This window comes from Fopius arisanus, unplaced genomic scaffold, assembly GCF_000806365.1.
Source record: "Fopius arisanus strain USDA-PBARC FA_bdor unplaced genomic scaffold, ASM80636v1 scaffold00119, whole genome shotgun sequence".
Classification (NCBI taxonomy): domain Eukaryota; kingdom Metazoa; phylum Arthropoda; class Insecta; order Hymenoptera; family Braconidae; genus Fopius; species Fopius arisanus.
Window position 1 is genome coordinate 23,423 of NW_011887858.1, and position 14,271 is coordinate 37,693.

The 14,271-nt window shown below is 36.8% G+C and overlaps 4 protein-coding genes across 5 annotated transcripts; 1 reads left to right on the forward strand and 3 right to left on the reverse strand.

Annotated features, from left to right (window-relative positions):
• Positions 1-164: 164 nt before the first annotated feature.
• Positions 165-6,335, reverse strand: LOC105271674 (collagen alpha-1(II) chain-like). The gene is made up of 19 exons (XM_011313377.1): positions 6,081-6,335; positions 5,780-5,839; positions 5,643-5,693; positions 5,522-5,553; positions 5,379-5,435; positions 5,170-5,274; positions 4,946-5,084; positions 4,742-4,866; positions 4,409-4,615; positions 4,217-4,315; positions 3,850-4,146; positions 3,513-3,755; positions 3,219-3,434; positions 2,999-3,088; positions 2,721-2,865; positions 2,427-2,663; positions 2,116-2,334; positions 1,602-2,008; positions 165-1,489 (listed from the first exon to the last, which is right to left on the reverse strand). The coding sequence occupies exons 1-19, from the start codon at positions 6,277-6,279 to the stop codon at positions 1,343-1,345; spliced, it is 3,075 nt and encodes a 1,024-aa protein (XP_011311679.1). The 5' UTR covers positions 6,280-6,335; the 3' UTR covers positions 165-1,342.
• A 544-nt stretch (positions 6,336-6,879) lies between these two features.
• LOC105271680 (U5 small nuclear ribonucleoprotein 40 kDa protein) lies at positions 6,880-9,102 on the reverse strand. 2 transcript variants are annotated; one of them, XM_011313388.1, is made up of 5 exons: positions 8,823-9,102; positions 7,986-8,702; positions 7,724-7,889; positions 7,528-7,614; positions 6,880-7,452 (listed from the first exon to the last, which is right to left on the reverse strand). In XM_011313388.1, exons 1-4 carry the CDS (start codon positions 8,934-8,936, stop codon positions 7,562-7,564), a joined length of 1,050 nt encoding a protein of 349 aa, XP_011311690.1. In that variant the 5' UTR covers positions 8,937-9,102; the 3' UTR covers positions 6,880-7,452; positions 7,528-7,561. The 2 variants fall into 2 exon arrangements, with proteins under 2 accessions (XP_011311690.1, XP_011311689.1); XM_011313387.1 differs by having other exon boundaries at positions 6,880-7,614; positions 8,823-9,101.
• Positions 9,103-9,254: 152 nt separating this feature from the next.
• LOC105271681 (uncharacterized) lies at positions 9,255-12,167 on the reverse strand. Its single transcript, XM_011313389.1, has 3 exons — positions 11,707-12,167; positions 11,275-11,623; positions 9,255-11,196 (listed from the first exon to the last, which is right to left on the reverse strand). The coding sequence occupies exons 1-3, from the start codon at positions 11,871-11,873 to the stop codon at positions 9,409-9,411; spliced, it is 2,304 nt and encodes a 767-aa protein (XP_011311691.1). The 5' UTR covers positions 11,874-12,167; the 3' UTR covers positions 9,255-9,408.
• A 144-nt stretch (positions 12,168-12,311) lies between these two features.
• Positions 12,312-14,252, forward strand: LOC105271682 (alpha-2-macroglobulin receptor-associated protein). Its single transcript, XM_011313390.1, has 7 exons — positions 12,312-12,710; positions 12,883-13,024; positions 13,088-13,258; positions 13,363-13,473; positions 13,561-13,672; positions 13,737-13,893; positions 13,952-14,252. The coding sequence occupies exons 1-7, from the start codon at positions 12,483-12,485 to the stop codon at positions 14,150-14,152; spliced, it is 1,122 nt and encodes a 373-aa protein (XP_011311692.1). The 5' UTR covers positions 12,312-12,482; the 3' UTR covers positions 14,153-14,252.
• Positions 14,253-14,271: the final 19 nt, after the last annotated feature.

Sequence of the window (14,271 nt, forward strand, 5' to 3'; positions counted from 1 at the left end):
ACACACTCAATGATAGACAAATACAATATGAGATGAAGGTAAATAAGATTGGAAGCTAGTCATTGAGACTCGTCGTTTTAAGAAGAGGAAAAGAATGTATTATTCATTTTCCTATTGCAAAAACAAAAAATGGCAGAAAAAATGAATTTTCATTTTCTGATATTGAGCCAACAGTCTGAATGATGCCTAACCATTATTTTTCAGACTCTTAGATGAATTCGTTAAGAGTTGCAAATGTTACTGAACATAAAATTAATTAAATTTTTCCATTGGTTGAAATAAATCGATAGTTTCAATTATTGAAAGAATGTTGGAAGGAAGTAGAGAGGTAAAATTACTGAATAATCGACTTTTAACGACGACTTTCTTGTATAAAGTTATAAAGATGTTAGTGTCAATGTTGAGCAAAACTCAAAGAAGAAATAAAATCGTATAATTATAGCTGTATATTAAAATAATAAAATAATTCACTTAGCATTAGATACAATTATTAATATCTTCATCATTATTCTTTCTACATTGTAATGATGTGTTTATTATTATCATTATCCTTTCATCATCATTTATACCATTTACATTGATATGTTTCACTCAACGTATTACGATATGATTATTTTTATTGATTATTATACAATAAATACAAAGTTCAAGTATGATAATTAGTACGTTAAATGAATTTGTGAAGGGAGTCTCCTCATTTGGCTTCTAGACACAAGGTGAGATATTAACGAATTCGACCAAATTCAATACTTTCAATGTGAAATTTTTTTTTTAGCATGTTATTCATTGTTATTTGGAAATTCTCATTCTCTGATACGATATTTTATGCTGAGGTACAAAGTGGAAAATTGCAAGTTATTTTTAATTAATAAATCAGTAATGTTAAAATATCAAGCCTTACGCCAATACCATACTTTATCGTCTGTTATAAAATTTCAAATAATAATACCCTAGTTATCAATAAGGAAGAAATAAATGAATTAACATATAAGATCTAGACAAATTTCATTATTTGTTCTCATTTCTTATAATTTTGCTTTTTCCATCATCCGCTGGTTGACACTTTTCAGGGTAAGCATCATATTAAGTAAAATTTCAGTTCCACATAGTGCTACGTATGGAAATGTCCCAGGTGCTTCAAGGGTATTAAAATGGATAACATTTAACTGTCTCCATGTATAGTGATTGCATAAAAAGTACCTTTAGCGTTTGAGTCTGAGAAGGAGTGGATATAACTCAATAAAAGTGGATTAATTGAATTTGTGTTTATTATGTTTTTGGTACAAAAAAAAAAAAACGAGATATCGTAGAATTTGAAGTGTGTGCAATGTCATTGCTTAAGTTAATAATAACAGACAGAATCGAACTCGATCCAAAATCTTTGTTCAGATTTACCAATGTCTCTCAAACCAATGTCAACAAAAGGTAGCCGTGTTGGTTTATCCGTGGTGTATGAAAGTTCGGTTGTCGACCACTCGTTTGATCGTGCCTAAAACAAACATAAACGTGGATAATTATATGACCTCCATCTTCACAACTAATAATATTTTTAAATGGAAAATGAAAAAAAAAAATCTTCATTGGGATTATAATAGATTTACCTTACATCCATCCACTGTTACATCATATCGTAGTCGATGATTACCCTTTGGTGTTAATTCAACATCATTCCACGCGAGTAATTTCAATCCACGCCTGTATGTCTTATGTTCCTCGTCATAAAAAGCAACGCTATTTTTACAATGATACGTCAAATTCTGCTCCGCATGAATCGACAATAATTGTAGAAATCCGATTTGATTGCTATCCGCTTTATAAGATACCTTAATTCCATCCGTTATTTCACTGAGCCAAATTCCATTACCATGATAATTGTGATTGTCTATATGATTGATCTCTTTGGTTTTCGATGGACTCACAAAGATACAAGTTGCGCGTTTATTAACATCACAATGAACGAGAATAGCGTCGCGGATATCGCCCCCATTTGGATCGACCCAATACTCACCTAAAACCAGTTGATTAGAAAATTCATCATTTTTTATTTCCATTTATTCATTATTAATTTACCTCATTCAACTTTAATTCACTCAATTATATAAGAATAATAATAACCTGATGGTTTGTCCGGATATGCAATAAATAAATCACGACACGTTCGTGCAGGAGCATTTTCATTTCCATCAGGCTGAATGGCATTTTTAAATGTTGACTTCAAATGTTCATAAGCTTTCATTAGAAGCTCATTCTGCTCATCTTTGCTCATCTCCTTACCAAAGAGCCTAAAAGGCGCGTCTCCTACCATACCATCAGGCCCTTTACTCTGTCCCTGCACTTTAATTCATTATCAATAATTATTATTTAATAAATTAAGTTGAAAAATACAAATGAAAGAGGAAAATAAAAAGATGAGATGTGAGGATTACTCATCAAAGCGGCCAAGGAAGCCGCATCGTATCCGAAATTCCCTTCTCCGGGCGGCCCAGGCGGTCCTATAGGTCCCACAGGTCCTGGGAGTCCTTGTCGTCCATCTTCACCAGCAACTCCTGGTGAACCGGGATTTCCAGCGAGCCCTATTGGCCCTGGATTACCATCCCGGCCAGGCGGACCTCTTAACCCTGGGATGCCATCTTTGCCGGCTAATCCAGGTATCCCAATAATTCCTAAATCATAAAATATTGTAATATCTCGTTAATTGAGAAAGTTTTTCAATATGACACCTTTTTCTCCAATAGCACCCGGCATTCCAGGTAAACCTTGAAGTCCCATCAAGCCCCGGTGTCCCTTAGATCCTTTTGGACCCTCGAATCCACGATCACCCTTAACTCCTTCGATTCCAGGTAGACCTGGCCTTCCTTTGGGTCCCTAGTATCACATCCATTTCCATTATATTTCCACATATTATGAAAATGGGCATTAACATTAACATTAACATTAACATTAACATTAACATTAACATTAACAGTGAAGGAATGGCAATTGAAATGAATTGTATTACTTGTGGTCCATCAACGCCGCGAATACCAGCTTCACCTTTGGGACCTCGATCACCAGTAAGACCCATGGGACCCATTGGTCCAGTAGAACCCTAGCAATTTATTAGATTATCAATGTAAATAGTGCCCCATTTACATTTTGATATTCTAAAGGATTTTAAAAGAAAAAATAATAATAATTAGGATAATTAGGAGAGTTCTCCTAATAAGAATTCATAATACCGGCTGTCCAGGGCTTCCTGATTCTCCTTGTAACCCAATGAGACCCGGTGGCCCTTTCTCTCCGGCTCGTCCATTCAAGCCAGGCGGTCCCGTCTTACCAATGGGCCCCTCAGGACCTATTTCTCCTGGTACACCTTGCACTCCTTGTAGTCCTGTCAATCCCGGTACGCCAGTTTTTCCTTCAACTCCCCCTCGACCCGGTGATCCTACTTCTCCCTACAAGAGGAAAACAGGAGAATATCAAATATAGAAACAACGTAGAAAATAAATGGTAGAAAAAATCTGAGCACTTACTGGTAGGCCACGCAGTCCTCTGGCTCCAGGAGCACCCGATGGACCAGGCATTCCCGGCAATCCACGCTCTCCGACACTGCCCTGTGTACCCGGAAGTCCTGTCACTCCTACAGGTCCCCGTGGTCCTCTCTTGCCACGTTTACCATCTATTCCGGGAGCTCCTGGCTGTCCTCGCGGTCCCGGAGCTCCAAAATCACCTTTCATTCCAATGTCACCCTTAAATCCTTTCTCACCGGCAACACCCTTAATGTATTCATTGATTATTTATTGATTTTTTTTTTATTTCAGTCGTTTATATACAATATAGGAGACATTAGCGTTTAACCATTTAACTCACGGGAAAGCCTTTAGCACCTGTTGATCCAGGAATACCTGCTATACCTGGAAATCCTCTAGCGCCCGGAAATCCTGGAACGCCGACTAATCCCGGAGTGCCAACAATTCCTTTTTCTCCTGGTATACCGTCTCTTCCAGGCGGACCCTCAACACCGTTTTCTCCAGGTTCACCATTCCGCCCTGAGTCTCCTTTCTGACCGGAATATCCTTGACTTCCTTTCAATCCAGGAAATCCTTGATCACCTTTCATGCCAGGCACTCCGGGAAAGCCCGGCGAACCAACTTTACCAGTAGGACCCTTCAATTATTCCGAGGTAACTATTCCTTGTACTATACTATATTGCAATATTTATCAATTAAATACTCACGGATTGACCAGGTTGTCCATTAGTCCCGTCAATACCACGCACACCAGGTGGTCCCTGAGCCCCTTCTCTACCTTTCTCACCTCTTGGCCCTGTTTGACCCTTGAAATACGAATTGTCGCTGATTTTTGTATTTGTACACATGATAATGATGATTATTGATATTCATATTCAATTCGAATGAAAATAGTTAACCGGAGGTCCTGTTGGTCCTGCAGATCCAGGAGCTCCGGATGCTCCTCTTTCACCAATTGTCCCTTGCTCGCCCTTGGCACCGTCCAGTCCTGGCAATCCGTGATGTCCTTTGCTTCCCGGAATACCCGGTAAGCCTGGTAATCCCCTTAAACCTCTAACACCTTGACTCCCAGGTTGACCTGTTTCGCCATCATCGCCTGGTTCACCCTGTTTGTTTTCCCAAAAAAGAAATTTCAAATTTCAAATCTCATCAATGATGAAATTCCATTTTTTCCCGTAGGCATCTAGACGCTAAAGATCATAAAATATATATGAAAATCAGGAGTATCGTACATCTTTTCCAGGAAATCCTGGTAGTCCCCTTGTTCCTTGAGGTCCCGGCAAACCTGGTAAGCCCGGATCCCCCGTTTCACCTCGTGGGCCTTGCAATCCTTGCAATCCCGGCACACCAGATGGTCCTGAAAATGATCCACATATGATAGACAAATAGTCCTCCCCTTGGACTAGTTGGAGTTGGGGTTGTCATGTACAAAATACCTTGGGATCCTCGCGGGCCGACGGGACCAACAGGCGCTTGTAAATAACTCAATGGATTATAAAGGGATGAGGCTGCGTCGATCGGTCCTTTATCGTCGCTCGCTTGAGCCAAAGCTAATTGTTGATAATACAAAGACATCTGAAATGGCATTTAATTTGGCAAATGTACATAGACTATTAGAGGATATGTTGGAAATTTAGAAGAATATGGAAGAATAACTAACATCAGGTATAGCTCCAGGAGGTCCTGGCGAGCCTGGCATTCCCGGAGCGCCTGGTGTCCCTGCGATACCAGGTTGGCCATCCTCTCCCGGTCTTCCTTGCTCACCCTATTATCATCAACAGAGACAATAAACACCAGTTCCATACCAGTTCATCCTTCCAAATCACATAGTAAATATTTTTATTATATATATATAATCACATAACTCACGCGTATTCTAGCTATTGAATTCATTTGATTACTCTCCCCCGGTACCATCTCAGTTGACTGAAAAAGAAAAACGTGACGCGGTCTGCATAAATTCTCCCCGTCAATCGAAAACAAACAAGTATATTGACCCTCCAATTACTTACCAATGGTTCTGTGTTATTAGATAATTCTACAACTGAAAAAATTAACATACAATAAGTAGATCCAGCAATATGTTTAAGTATCTATAATTATAAATAAAAAAAAAAGTCTGTAATAACATACCAGGAGATGATACTGTAGTACTATCCGGGGATTCACTAGTTCGCCCGCGATCTAAGCAAAGATATATTCAATTTAATAGTGTGCTACTGGGTATCTCCATTTCACGTGCTGTACAGTGAATAATTAATTATTTATACCTATACTTATATTATCATGACTTGTAGATGTGGCCCTGATAGGGGTAGTTATTGTCGTCTCTGAAAAGTTTCTCAATAATTTTATCAATGATTAGCAAATAGCCCATGTCAATTGCATTGAGCTAAATTACTCGATGAATGTATACATGAAATCGTGACGCGACCTAAACACTAAAGGGAGACTTCCGCCAATGTTAGCTATAAACGGATTAATTAGTTAGACTATCTTAGTCAAACTACTTATACTGATGCTCTAGACAAGTGACACTTGTTCATGTTTGAAATGAAAAAAAAAGCTTACCATTGCCGGTTTCATCGTAATCTGAATAATTTTCATAATATTCATCATAGTCAATTGGAGCTGGTTGATCTTGTTGCTGACTGGCACTCTTAGATCTGATTCTTCTTGTTTTTGCTGCATGAATTTGCGGGAGTAGCCCGTTAAAAATTATCAAAATAAGAAATAAAAAATAAACGACACTGGGTTGTAAGTACGGCATTGTTAAAATAAAAATTCGGGGTGTAGATCTTGTAAAGGAAGCAGCCACCTTCGAGATGGGCTGAGGGCGACTACACTTGCAGCATCTAAAGCAACATGTCTTTACCAGTTGCACTTCATAGGCAGGGGAGGGCCATTATCATCTCTAGCCCCCGCTTTTCCCTTTTACACATCGCTTCTTCATTTCTTCTTTTAGTCACTACTACATAACATTTGTCAAGTGGTCACTTGTCTATTGGGTAAACCATCATGTTAACTCATATATACCGCAACTGAAATTTACTATCTTCTCTTCTCCTCTTTCTATCCCAAGAATTTTAATGTCAATTCTTACCACTTGCGTTATTTAAATGCCCTAAATATGTTATTTCAATTGACGCTCAATCGCTCATTGTTGAATCAATGTTTATATTCCATTATATTAGTTATCAGTAGCTTTCAAGAAAGTTAGAGGATAGAAAATTCAATTGTTGATAACATTTATTGGTAAAATGTTTGAAAAAGTAGATCATTATGACTTTATCGAATATCTTCTAGAGTCAAGAGAATTCCGTTGATGGTGGGAAAAATAAGGGAGGAAAAGAAGATCACGTCAAATACATATAAAAAAGATATAGCAAGATATTTATTGTTAAATGTATGCAATTACTACTCATTTAATAGTCAAGTGGAGATTAGCAAACGCTCGACCCACTTAATGGTCCAGATGGTTAGTTTTTTGTATGCCTAATAAGTGTCGTTGCAGCTGCTCCATGATAGTGGCATTCTAGTTGTGTTCTTCTGAGAAAGATCTTTGTGGGGATACATGTATAGCAGCATGAATCGCATTTTAGATCCCATCGTGATGGAGTTGGTGCATTGTTTTTAGTGAAGATCATGATATCATCCCATCTTCGTTTCATCTTTCATCTTCTGTCAGTCAATAAAGTTTGTTAAATTCAAATTATTATTTTGGCCGCGTTTCTGTTGCTGTTGAACTCGACAGTTGACGTTTAAACGACATTTCAAGCGTAATAAGGTCACGTTGACCCGCCACCATCATTTGTTTTAAATTGTTATAAATCACTGCACGTTCTTTTGCTTGCCATTTCCATTCTTACTGCCTTTGAAATTTTTCAAATAGGAATGCTGCCTTCTTTGCCTTTCTTTGCCTTCTTTCTGAAGCAGCATTTTACTGTGTGCCAGATATCTATATTTATTCATTTACATCCATGAATCATCGACGGCAAATAATTCAGCAAATACATACATTTCAATTGATTTTCATTCTACTGAGATACAATTTATGTTTCGATTTCGCCCAAATATATTTGTTTATCACTTGACCCAGAACAAACTGTAAAGTAATGGAGAAAAAAAAAATATATATATATATATATATATATGTACATATATCACCGATTAATGAATAACTTTCAAATTTCATGTTTTTAATTGATAATTACCAATGGGCTCTTTCGGATGGAAATCGACATCATTGACAGATCCATTATGCCCAGGTAATTTATATAAAATTCGTCTACTTGTCGTGTCCCAAATGTAGTGAAATCTATCTGAAGAGCCTGATGAAACTTTACTACCGTCTGGTGACCAAGCACATCTCAACAAATTCTGTTCATAGATAAAAAAAAATGGGGGGGAAAGAAAAAGTAAACAATGGTTAGTGCATTGAAGCGAAAGTTGAGTATTTAGAAAGCCCAATTTTACCTTTTCGAAATTGTGTTGATGACCAGATAACATTTTGACACATCTCTCATACGGAGCAAACGGCCGAACATCCCAAATTCTCAAAGTATTGTCCATGGAATTTGATAATATGTAAGAACCGTCTGGGCTCAAGCTAATGCCAGTAACAGTATCAGAGTGTCCTTTTAATTTGTAAAGAACCGAATTTTTCCGTAAATCCCATACTTTGATGTCATTGTCGATTCCCCCACTGATAACTTGTTCAGCTGTGTCGTTGAATGTGGCCGTAGTTACTTGATAGGTATTATTTAAAGTATAGCATTGACCCCGCTTTCTTGGGTCCCAAATTCTGATGGTGCTGTCATCACTTCCAGAGCACAGCTGTGTTGGCCCTCTACGGGCTCCAGATACTGAATTAACGAAGGAAGTATGACCCTTGAGTTTTTTAATTCTTGTTCCTGCAATAATGTCCCATAAACCCAGTGTCATATCTGTACTAGCTGAATATAGATGATTGCCATCGGAACTAAAATGGATTTCCATCACAGCTCCACTATGGCCAGACATTGCTCCAACATTTTCACATTCCCCATAAACATTCCAAATAAATATTTGCCGATCGAAACCTGTAGAGACTAGATATTGTCCTTCTGGATGAAATTCCAGTGAGAAAATATCACCCTGATGACCCTCTAATAGCATAATTGGTGCGATTAGAGAGGATGTTCGTGGTGGACCCTAAAAAATCATTCAACATTTGTATTTGTATTTGTATTCGTATTTGTCTAAATTTTTTCAATCAGTCCAATTCCATTTTATTATAAACATTAGCAAGAATGACTCTCGATATTTGCTTACATTTTGGACGACAGCTTTTTCTCTGCTACTAAACACCACTTCATTTTTTGTTCTCTTTGATGCTGGGACGAGGGCAAGAATTTCATCACCCTTTCTCTTGTCAATCGTTGGCATTTTACCCAAAATATCAATATCAATATCAATATCTTAATTCTTTTCTTCACGATTAATCTTCTTATATATAAATGAATATATTTCTGTTTTAACAATACACATTCATCCGCAGCAATACAAACCACGCAAACAGAACTGTCTAACATAACCTATAAGTAATGCTATCGTATCGATATGGGAATCAGTAGGTAACTGCTGTATCCATAGTACCACGATCATTATGCGTTTGCATAGTTCTTCATCTGCCAATTCAAATTCGAAAAAAGGATAATTAAGCAGAAAATATGAATTTCTAAACTGTAAATCAATGTTTTTTAGACTTCCTAAATGATTTTGCATCGATTTATGCTAATTAAAATATTTTTTGGTAACTTCACCTGCTAACTATACGCCATATAAAAAAATAATCAATTATAAATAAACTATATTACTAGCTGAAAAATGTAATTAAGAATAAACAATAATACTGGTATTACATTAACATTTTGTCCAGTTTGCCGATTACTTTAAAGAAGACTGATCGATTAGCCTGATGAAAGTCGCAATTTTTTGTCATTTCAACAATCTCTGAAATGCTATTGATTCGAATAACAACAATGTAGTCTCCATCATCCGCTATATAAACGACTCTGTCCAAATGGAGATCAATGAGAACTACAATTTCCTTTAAAATTTCTATTCCTTGGTCAACGATGTGGGGATATTCAATGAAATCACACTTTGTTAATGCCTCGACCAAATGACGAATCCTATTGCAAACTTTGGGCTTCAAATCTACACCATGTCCAATCAACATCATGTAATAATAGTCGGATATTTTGATTTCGACGGGTTTCTTCACCTCAACCATTTTCATTCTCTCTCCATTTCCCTGGATTAGAGTTAAAATATTTGAATTTTTTTCATTATCCGAGTCTCCACCAGTCACGGAATTTCCATTTTTAGAATCTTGTGTTAAATTTGCTGTTGAAGATGTTTGCATTGGATTAAGTTTCCAGACATTGACATTTGATGTCATCTGAGTTCCATACATCGTCATGTTTATTACATGTTTATTACTGCCACTAATTGTTGTTTCAAAATCGTGGCATTTCTGTAGATTGTCATTAACTTTCGTATGACAATGGCTCGTCACATTTGAAACTGTCGCCGCCATCGATACCATTTTTTTTTTATCCTGGGCATGATTAAAATATTCATCACGCATACTTTCATCTGCAGTTATATCCATGTCCATTTTGAATTTAACATCTGGAGTGTCAGTTGTTTCGATGGATGGATTCAAATTGTTTCTAGCGTTCTGCAACGTTTCATCATTTTTCTTACTTTCAATTGCGCTACAGTGAACCATCCCAGAGTTATTGGATAGCTCCTGTACTACTAATTCATTGCTATGATTGTTTTGTTGTTCTCTTGGCATGGCTATATCCAACTCTCTCGTAGACATAGAAGAAATTAGGCTTTCTAATTTAATTTTAAAGTGAATATCTGGCTTAATATTATGTTCGGTCACATCAATTTCCTCTGCTTCGAGCCTCTCTACTTCCACCGAGATTTGATCCTCAGATGAATCTATATTTCCATTAATGACTTGCGAGTACTTTATTTCCCTCACCACCCCATGACTCTCCTGATGTTGGGAAATATTTGTTCGGTTATTTTCTTTTGTTATTAAATCGTCGTCATACGTTTTCGAAGTAATAGGAACCATCCAATCGGTGAACGATGAGAGCTGCCCTTTATACTTCTTTTCATGATATTCTTCACTTGTAATTGTAAAATTTGTCGAGTTCGATGAAGAAACAGAAGCAGAAGCAGAAGCAGAAGCAGAATCAGAAGGGGACAGATTATTAAAGTTACTGTTGCGGTCGACATTTTCGTGATTTTCCATCTGCTGATGGGTATGGTGAAATGACCTAAGGGAAACAGACTCAGCATGCTCATTCTCACAAACATCCATATCTTCACTTTCCCCCGCTAAGATTTTTTCCGTTTTCTCGATTTTGCATAGTGGCATGAACTCAGTATTGAGTCTATAGTCAGGTAAATGGGAATCGTTAGGTTCGTGTACAACAGCTATCAGTTTTAGATACATCGCTTGAGCTGCCAATTGCTTAGCCAACTTTGTAGTGTGGGCACAACCGACCTCTCGGTGTTGACCTACTATGCAATTCCAATAGAATCTACGTGAATGAGCAGGCCCATCCTCGTCATCCTCATAATAGTTCGGTTGTGGTAATGCATTTCGCGAGCAAAACATCTGGAAACAAGTGGAAAATGTAGTTTTATCGATATTTCCCAAGCATTAGACCATATACAGTGTATATAATATACCTACACTCAAATTGCCAATATGGTTCTGAATATTGTCTCCCGCATTTTGCGGAAGGGCCTTCAATAATTCAACATCATCGCAAATTTGCATGAGCATGTTTCGAGCTGCATCTTGCTTTGCCTTCTTCTTATTGTTATCTGTACCATACGCTTCTTTCCCTGCGGCTATTACTTTCCATGTAAATTTGGAAACGTTAGTTGTCTTCAATGTCCAATCATATACTAATTCGTACTTGGGTAGCGAACAACCAGCTTTCGCCAATTTTTCATGCAATACAGATATTGGCGTTTTTCCGACTTCAATTTTCGCCTTTTTTTTACTCATCATTGATACTCCTTTGTACGAAAATTTTCTAGAAAATAGATGGATTACCAAGCCCAACATTATGAGTCCATACATTTGTGCTTATTGTTCCATTATAATTATTGAGCTTACCTCTGATTGACAGAAGAAATTATAATGATACCATTGAATGTGATTCTGTAATTGTTTCTTTTTGATGCGTGGATGTGTAGAGGCGGTAGAGTCTCACATCTGTGGAAATTGTTATTCTTACGTCCTACCACTTCTACCGGAATTACTAGGAGGAGAGTAGTCGCCATTACAATTAAATAGCGCCACAATTCAAACGTGCTCGGAGGTAGACGTATTTGATTTGATTTGGGTTAGTTGATTTTGAGGAAATGGGCATATGCATCTATGAGTCGACATAGTCGATTTTCTTCTTCTTGGACTCCATCAAGGGTTAATTTCACTTCATTGGGGTTTGATTTGGCTTGATCAGGGTTAATTTAATTTCATTAGGGGTTAATTTGACTCCGCTAAAACAGCCGGGTGTAAAATGGACCTAAATCGACTCAAATACACGTACCCCACCGTCATGAACATTCACATGAGAACGCATTTTTCGGCTCACCGACGAAATAACACTTTCCAGTCAATGCTTTTATTACTACGGACCGAATGCGCGCTCCGCGAGCGCTATTTGATTCCGTTGTGCTGATGATGACATAGCCAATTGCCCAATGAGAAATAGGGTTACCGAGTGAAAAGTCTGACGCATAAAGTTAACCAATCTTACTCTCGGCCAACTTATTTTTTCTGTATCACCTTTAATATATAGAAATACAAAAAATTGAATAGTAATATAAAGACCCACAGCAACTTGATCAAAAATTTGATCTTCAACTTTTCCTCTTTTCTATCTGAAAATGTCAAAATTCGTAATGATCTACTTACTATGTAGTGTTTATTCATGTTCATCAATTTTTCAATGTGCATTAGCCAATAAATATACTGCTGAAGCTAATAAAGCGATAAAATTTAATAAAGTGTCGAGCAGTCATGGTGAAGATATTCCAGTTCCCATCTCAATACGAGGAGTCGACAAACCTTACAGAATGGCCAAACTTAATTTATTATGGGCCAAGGCTAAACACGTGAGTGCATAATCATTGTTGAAAGCAGAAAAAACCATAATCAAATGAGCATTTTTTACCAGAATCACAGAAGAAATGCGAAGTAACCCGGTTTTTTTTTCAAATTTGTCTTTGTTAAGACAAATCGAGCGAAGAAATTTTTTTTTTAATCAATCAATTGACATTATTTCAGCGTTTGACAGATGCCAAACTTCAGTCACTTTTCAGTGATTTGAAACTACACGACGAAACAGAATTAGCTTATAAACATTATCAAGCAGATGGAAAAGATGAAGAAGGGCTAGAGGAAGCTCGCCTGAGAAAAAAACTGATCGGTAATTATGTGTTGAATGTCCGAAATGACGAGACTATACACGTGGCATTATTACTATTTCTAGGTATCATGAGTACTTATGGTTTGTTGGATCATTTTGCTGCAACTGATGATCCAGAATTGCTTAAACATCATAAAGCTCTCAATGACGGAAGCAATTATATCGCTAGAGGGGTGTTTGAAGATAAACGATTAAATCAACTTTGGGCAAAAGCTGAAAGAGCTGGCTTTACACGTAAAATGACAAATGACTATCTCTTCGTCATTATATTTCACAACCTTGCAAACGACTGGTAATTTTATTTACGTATTTATAAATATTTATTCCTTTCTAAGCAGACCAAGAACTGGAGGCACTTAAGGAAGAGTTTAATCATCATCAAGAGAAGGTTGATGAATATATGGGTCTCTTGAAGGATGTTGATGCTGGAGATTCAGAAACATATAAAAGTAATGAATTCATGGAATCACTACCATGAATTATGGCCTCATTAAGAAACCAAATGATATTTGTTTTGTATTTTTTTTTTTTTGTAGATAGCGTGGATGAGGAGCACGAAAGCTGGAACGAAATTAACTATAAAGAAGAAAAATTGAATTCAACGCCTAGCATAAAAATAGATCATATTTCCAAAGCAAATTTGCTCAGGTAAATTTATTGAAATTTATGGCGAGAATGTATGTCAATAAGATATTGCATTTTAATTTATCAGGGAAAAGCATATTGAAATAAAAAGTGGATACGATAATCTTGATAGAATAACGGCTCAGGGTAAAAATCACCAAGAATTCGTAGAGCCGAAAGTTCAGGGTTTATGGAGAATTGCAAAACAAGCACAATTCACTAAAGATGAACTGGCGTCTTTGAAGGTGAGAATGTATTTCAGTAATGTCAATTGCAATTTTAGAAGGAATAATTTGTTTACAGGAGGAACTTCATCATTATGAAACCAGATTATTGAAGTTACGCCATTTACATACAAATGCAGCTTTAGAAGCAGCGCGGAATGGCAAAGATTATGACATTAATAATTCAAAAAATCAAAGGATTAAAAAACACTCAAGAACTGTAGAAAAATTGCATGCTGATATCGAGTCGAGAATTCTTGAACGCCATACAGAATTGTAATCTCAATTTTTCTTTGTCATAATACCATATGAAAGGAATGATACAAATGGTTCATTTCAGATAGCAAAAAAAATGATGAATAAATATTTTTTGACATTTTTTATTTTTTAATTCATTCT

What these genes read in the sequence shown, in the direction of transcription:
- LOC105271674 (XM_011313377.1), bottom strand. Translation starts at nt 6,279, where the DNA reads ATGCCGTACTTACAACCCAGTGTCGTTTATTTTTTATTTCTTATTTTG. An exon ending in CTCCTGGAGCTATACCTGAT is followed by an intron (nt 5,085 to 5,169) that starts GTTAGTTATTCT and finishes ATGCCATTTCAG; the next exon opens with ATGTCTTTGTATTATCAACA. An exon ending in ATGGACAACCTGGTCAATCC is followed by an intron (nt 4,147 to 4,216) that starts GTGAGTATTTAA and finishes GAATAATTGAAG; the next exon opens with GGTCCTACTGGTAAAGTTGG.
- LOC105271680 (XM_011313388.1), bottom strand. Translation starts at nt 8,936, where the DNA reads ATGCCAACGATTGACAAGAGAAAGGGTGATGAAATTCTTGCCCTCGTC. An exon ending in AAAAAGCTGTCGTCCAAAAT is followed by an intron (nt 8,703 to 8,822) that starts GTAAGCAAATAT and finishes ATGATTTTTTAG; the next exon opens with GGTCCACCACGAACATCCTC. An exon ending in ATCAACACAATTTCGAAAAG is followed by an intron (nt 7,890 to 7,985) that starts GTAAAATTGGGC and finishes ATCTATGAACAG; the next exon opens with AATTTGTTGAGATGTGCTTG.
- LOC105271681 (XM_011313389.1), bottom strand. Translation starts at nt 11,873, where the DNA reads ATGGCGACTACTCTCCTCCTAGTAATTCCGGTAGAAGTGGTAGGACGT. An exon ending in ATTTCTTCTGTCAATCAGAG is followed by an intron (nt 11,624 to 11,706) that starts GTAAGCTCAATA and finishes TCTATTTTCTAG; the next exon opens with AAAATTTTCGTACAAAGGAG. An exon ending in ACCATATTGGCAATTTGAGT is followed by an intron (nt 11,197 to 11,274) that starts GTAGGTATATTA and finishes ACTTGTTTCCAG; the next exon opens with ATGTTTTGCTCGCGAAATGC.
- LOC105271682 (XM_011313390.1), top strand. Translation starts at nt 12,483, where the DNA reads ATGTCAAAATTCGTAATGATCTACTTACTATGTAGTGTTTATTCATGT. An exon ending in CCTGAGAAAAAAACTGATCG is followed by an intron (nt 13,025 to 13,087) that starts GTAATTATGTGT and finishes TACTATTTCTAG; the next exon opens with GTATCATGAGTACTTATGGT. An exon ending in TCCAAAGCAAATTTGCTCAG is followed by an intron (nt 13,673 to 13,736) that starts GTAAATTTATTG and finishes TTAATTTATCAG; the next exon opens with GGAAAAGCATATTGAAATAA.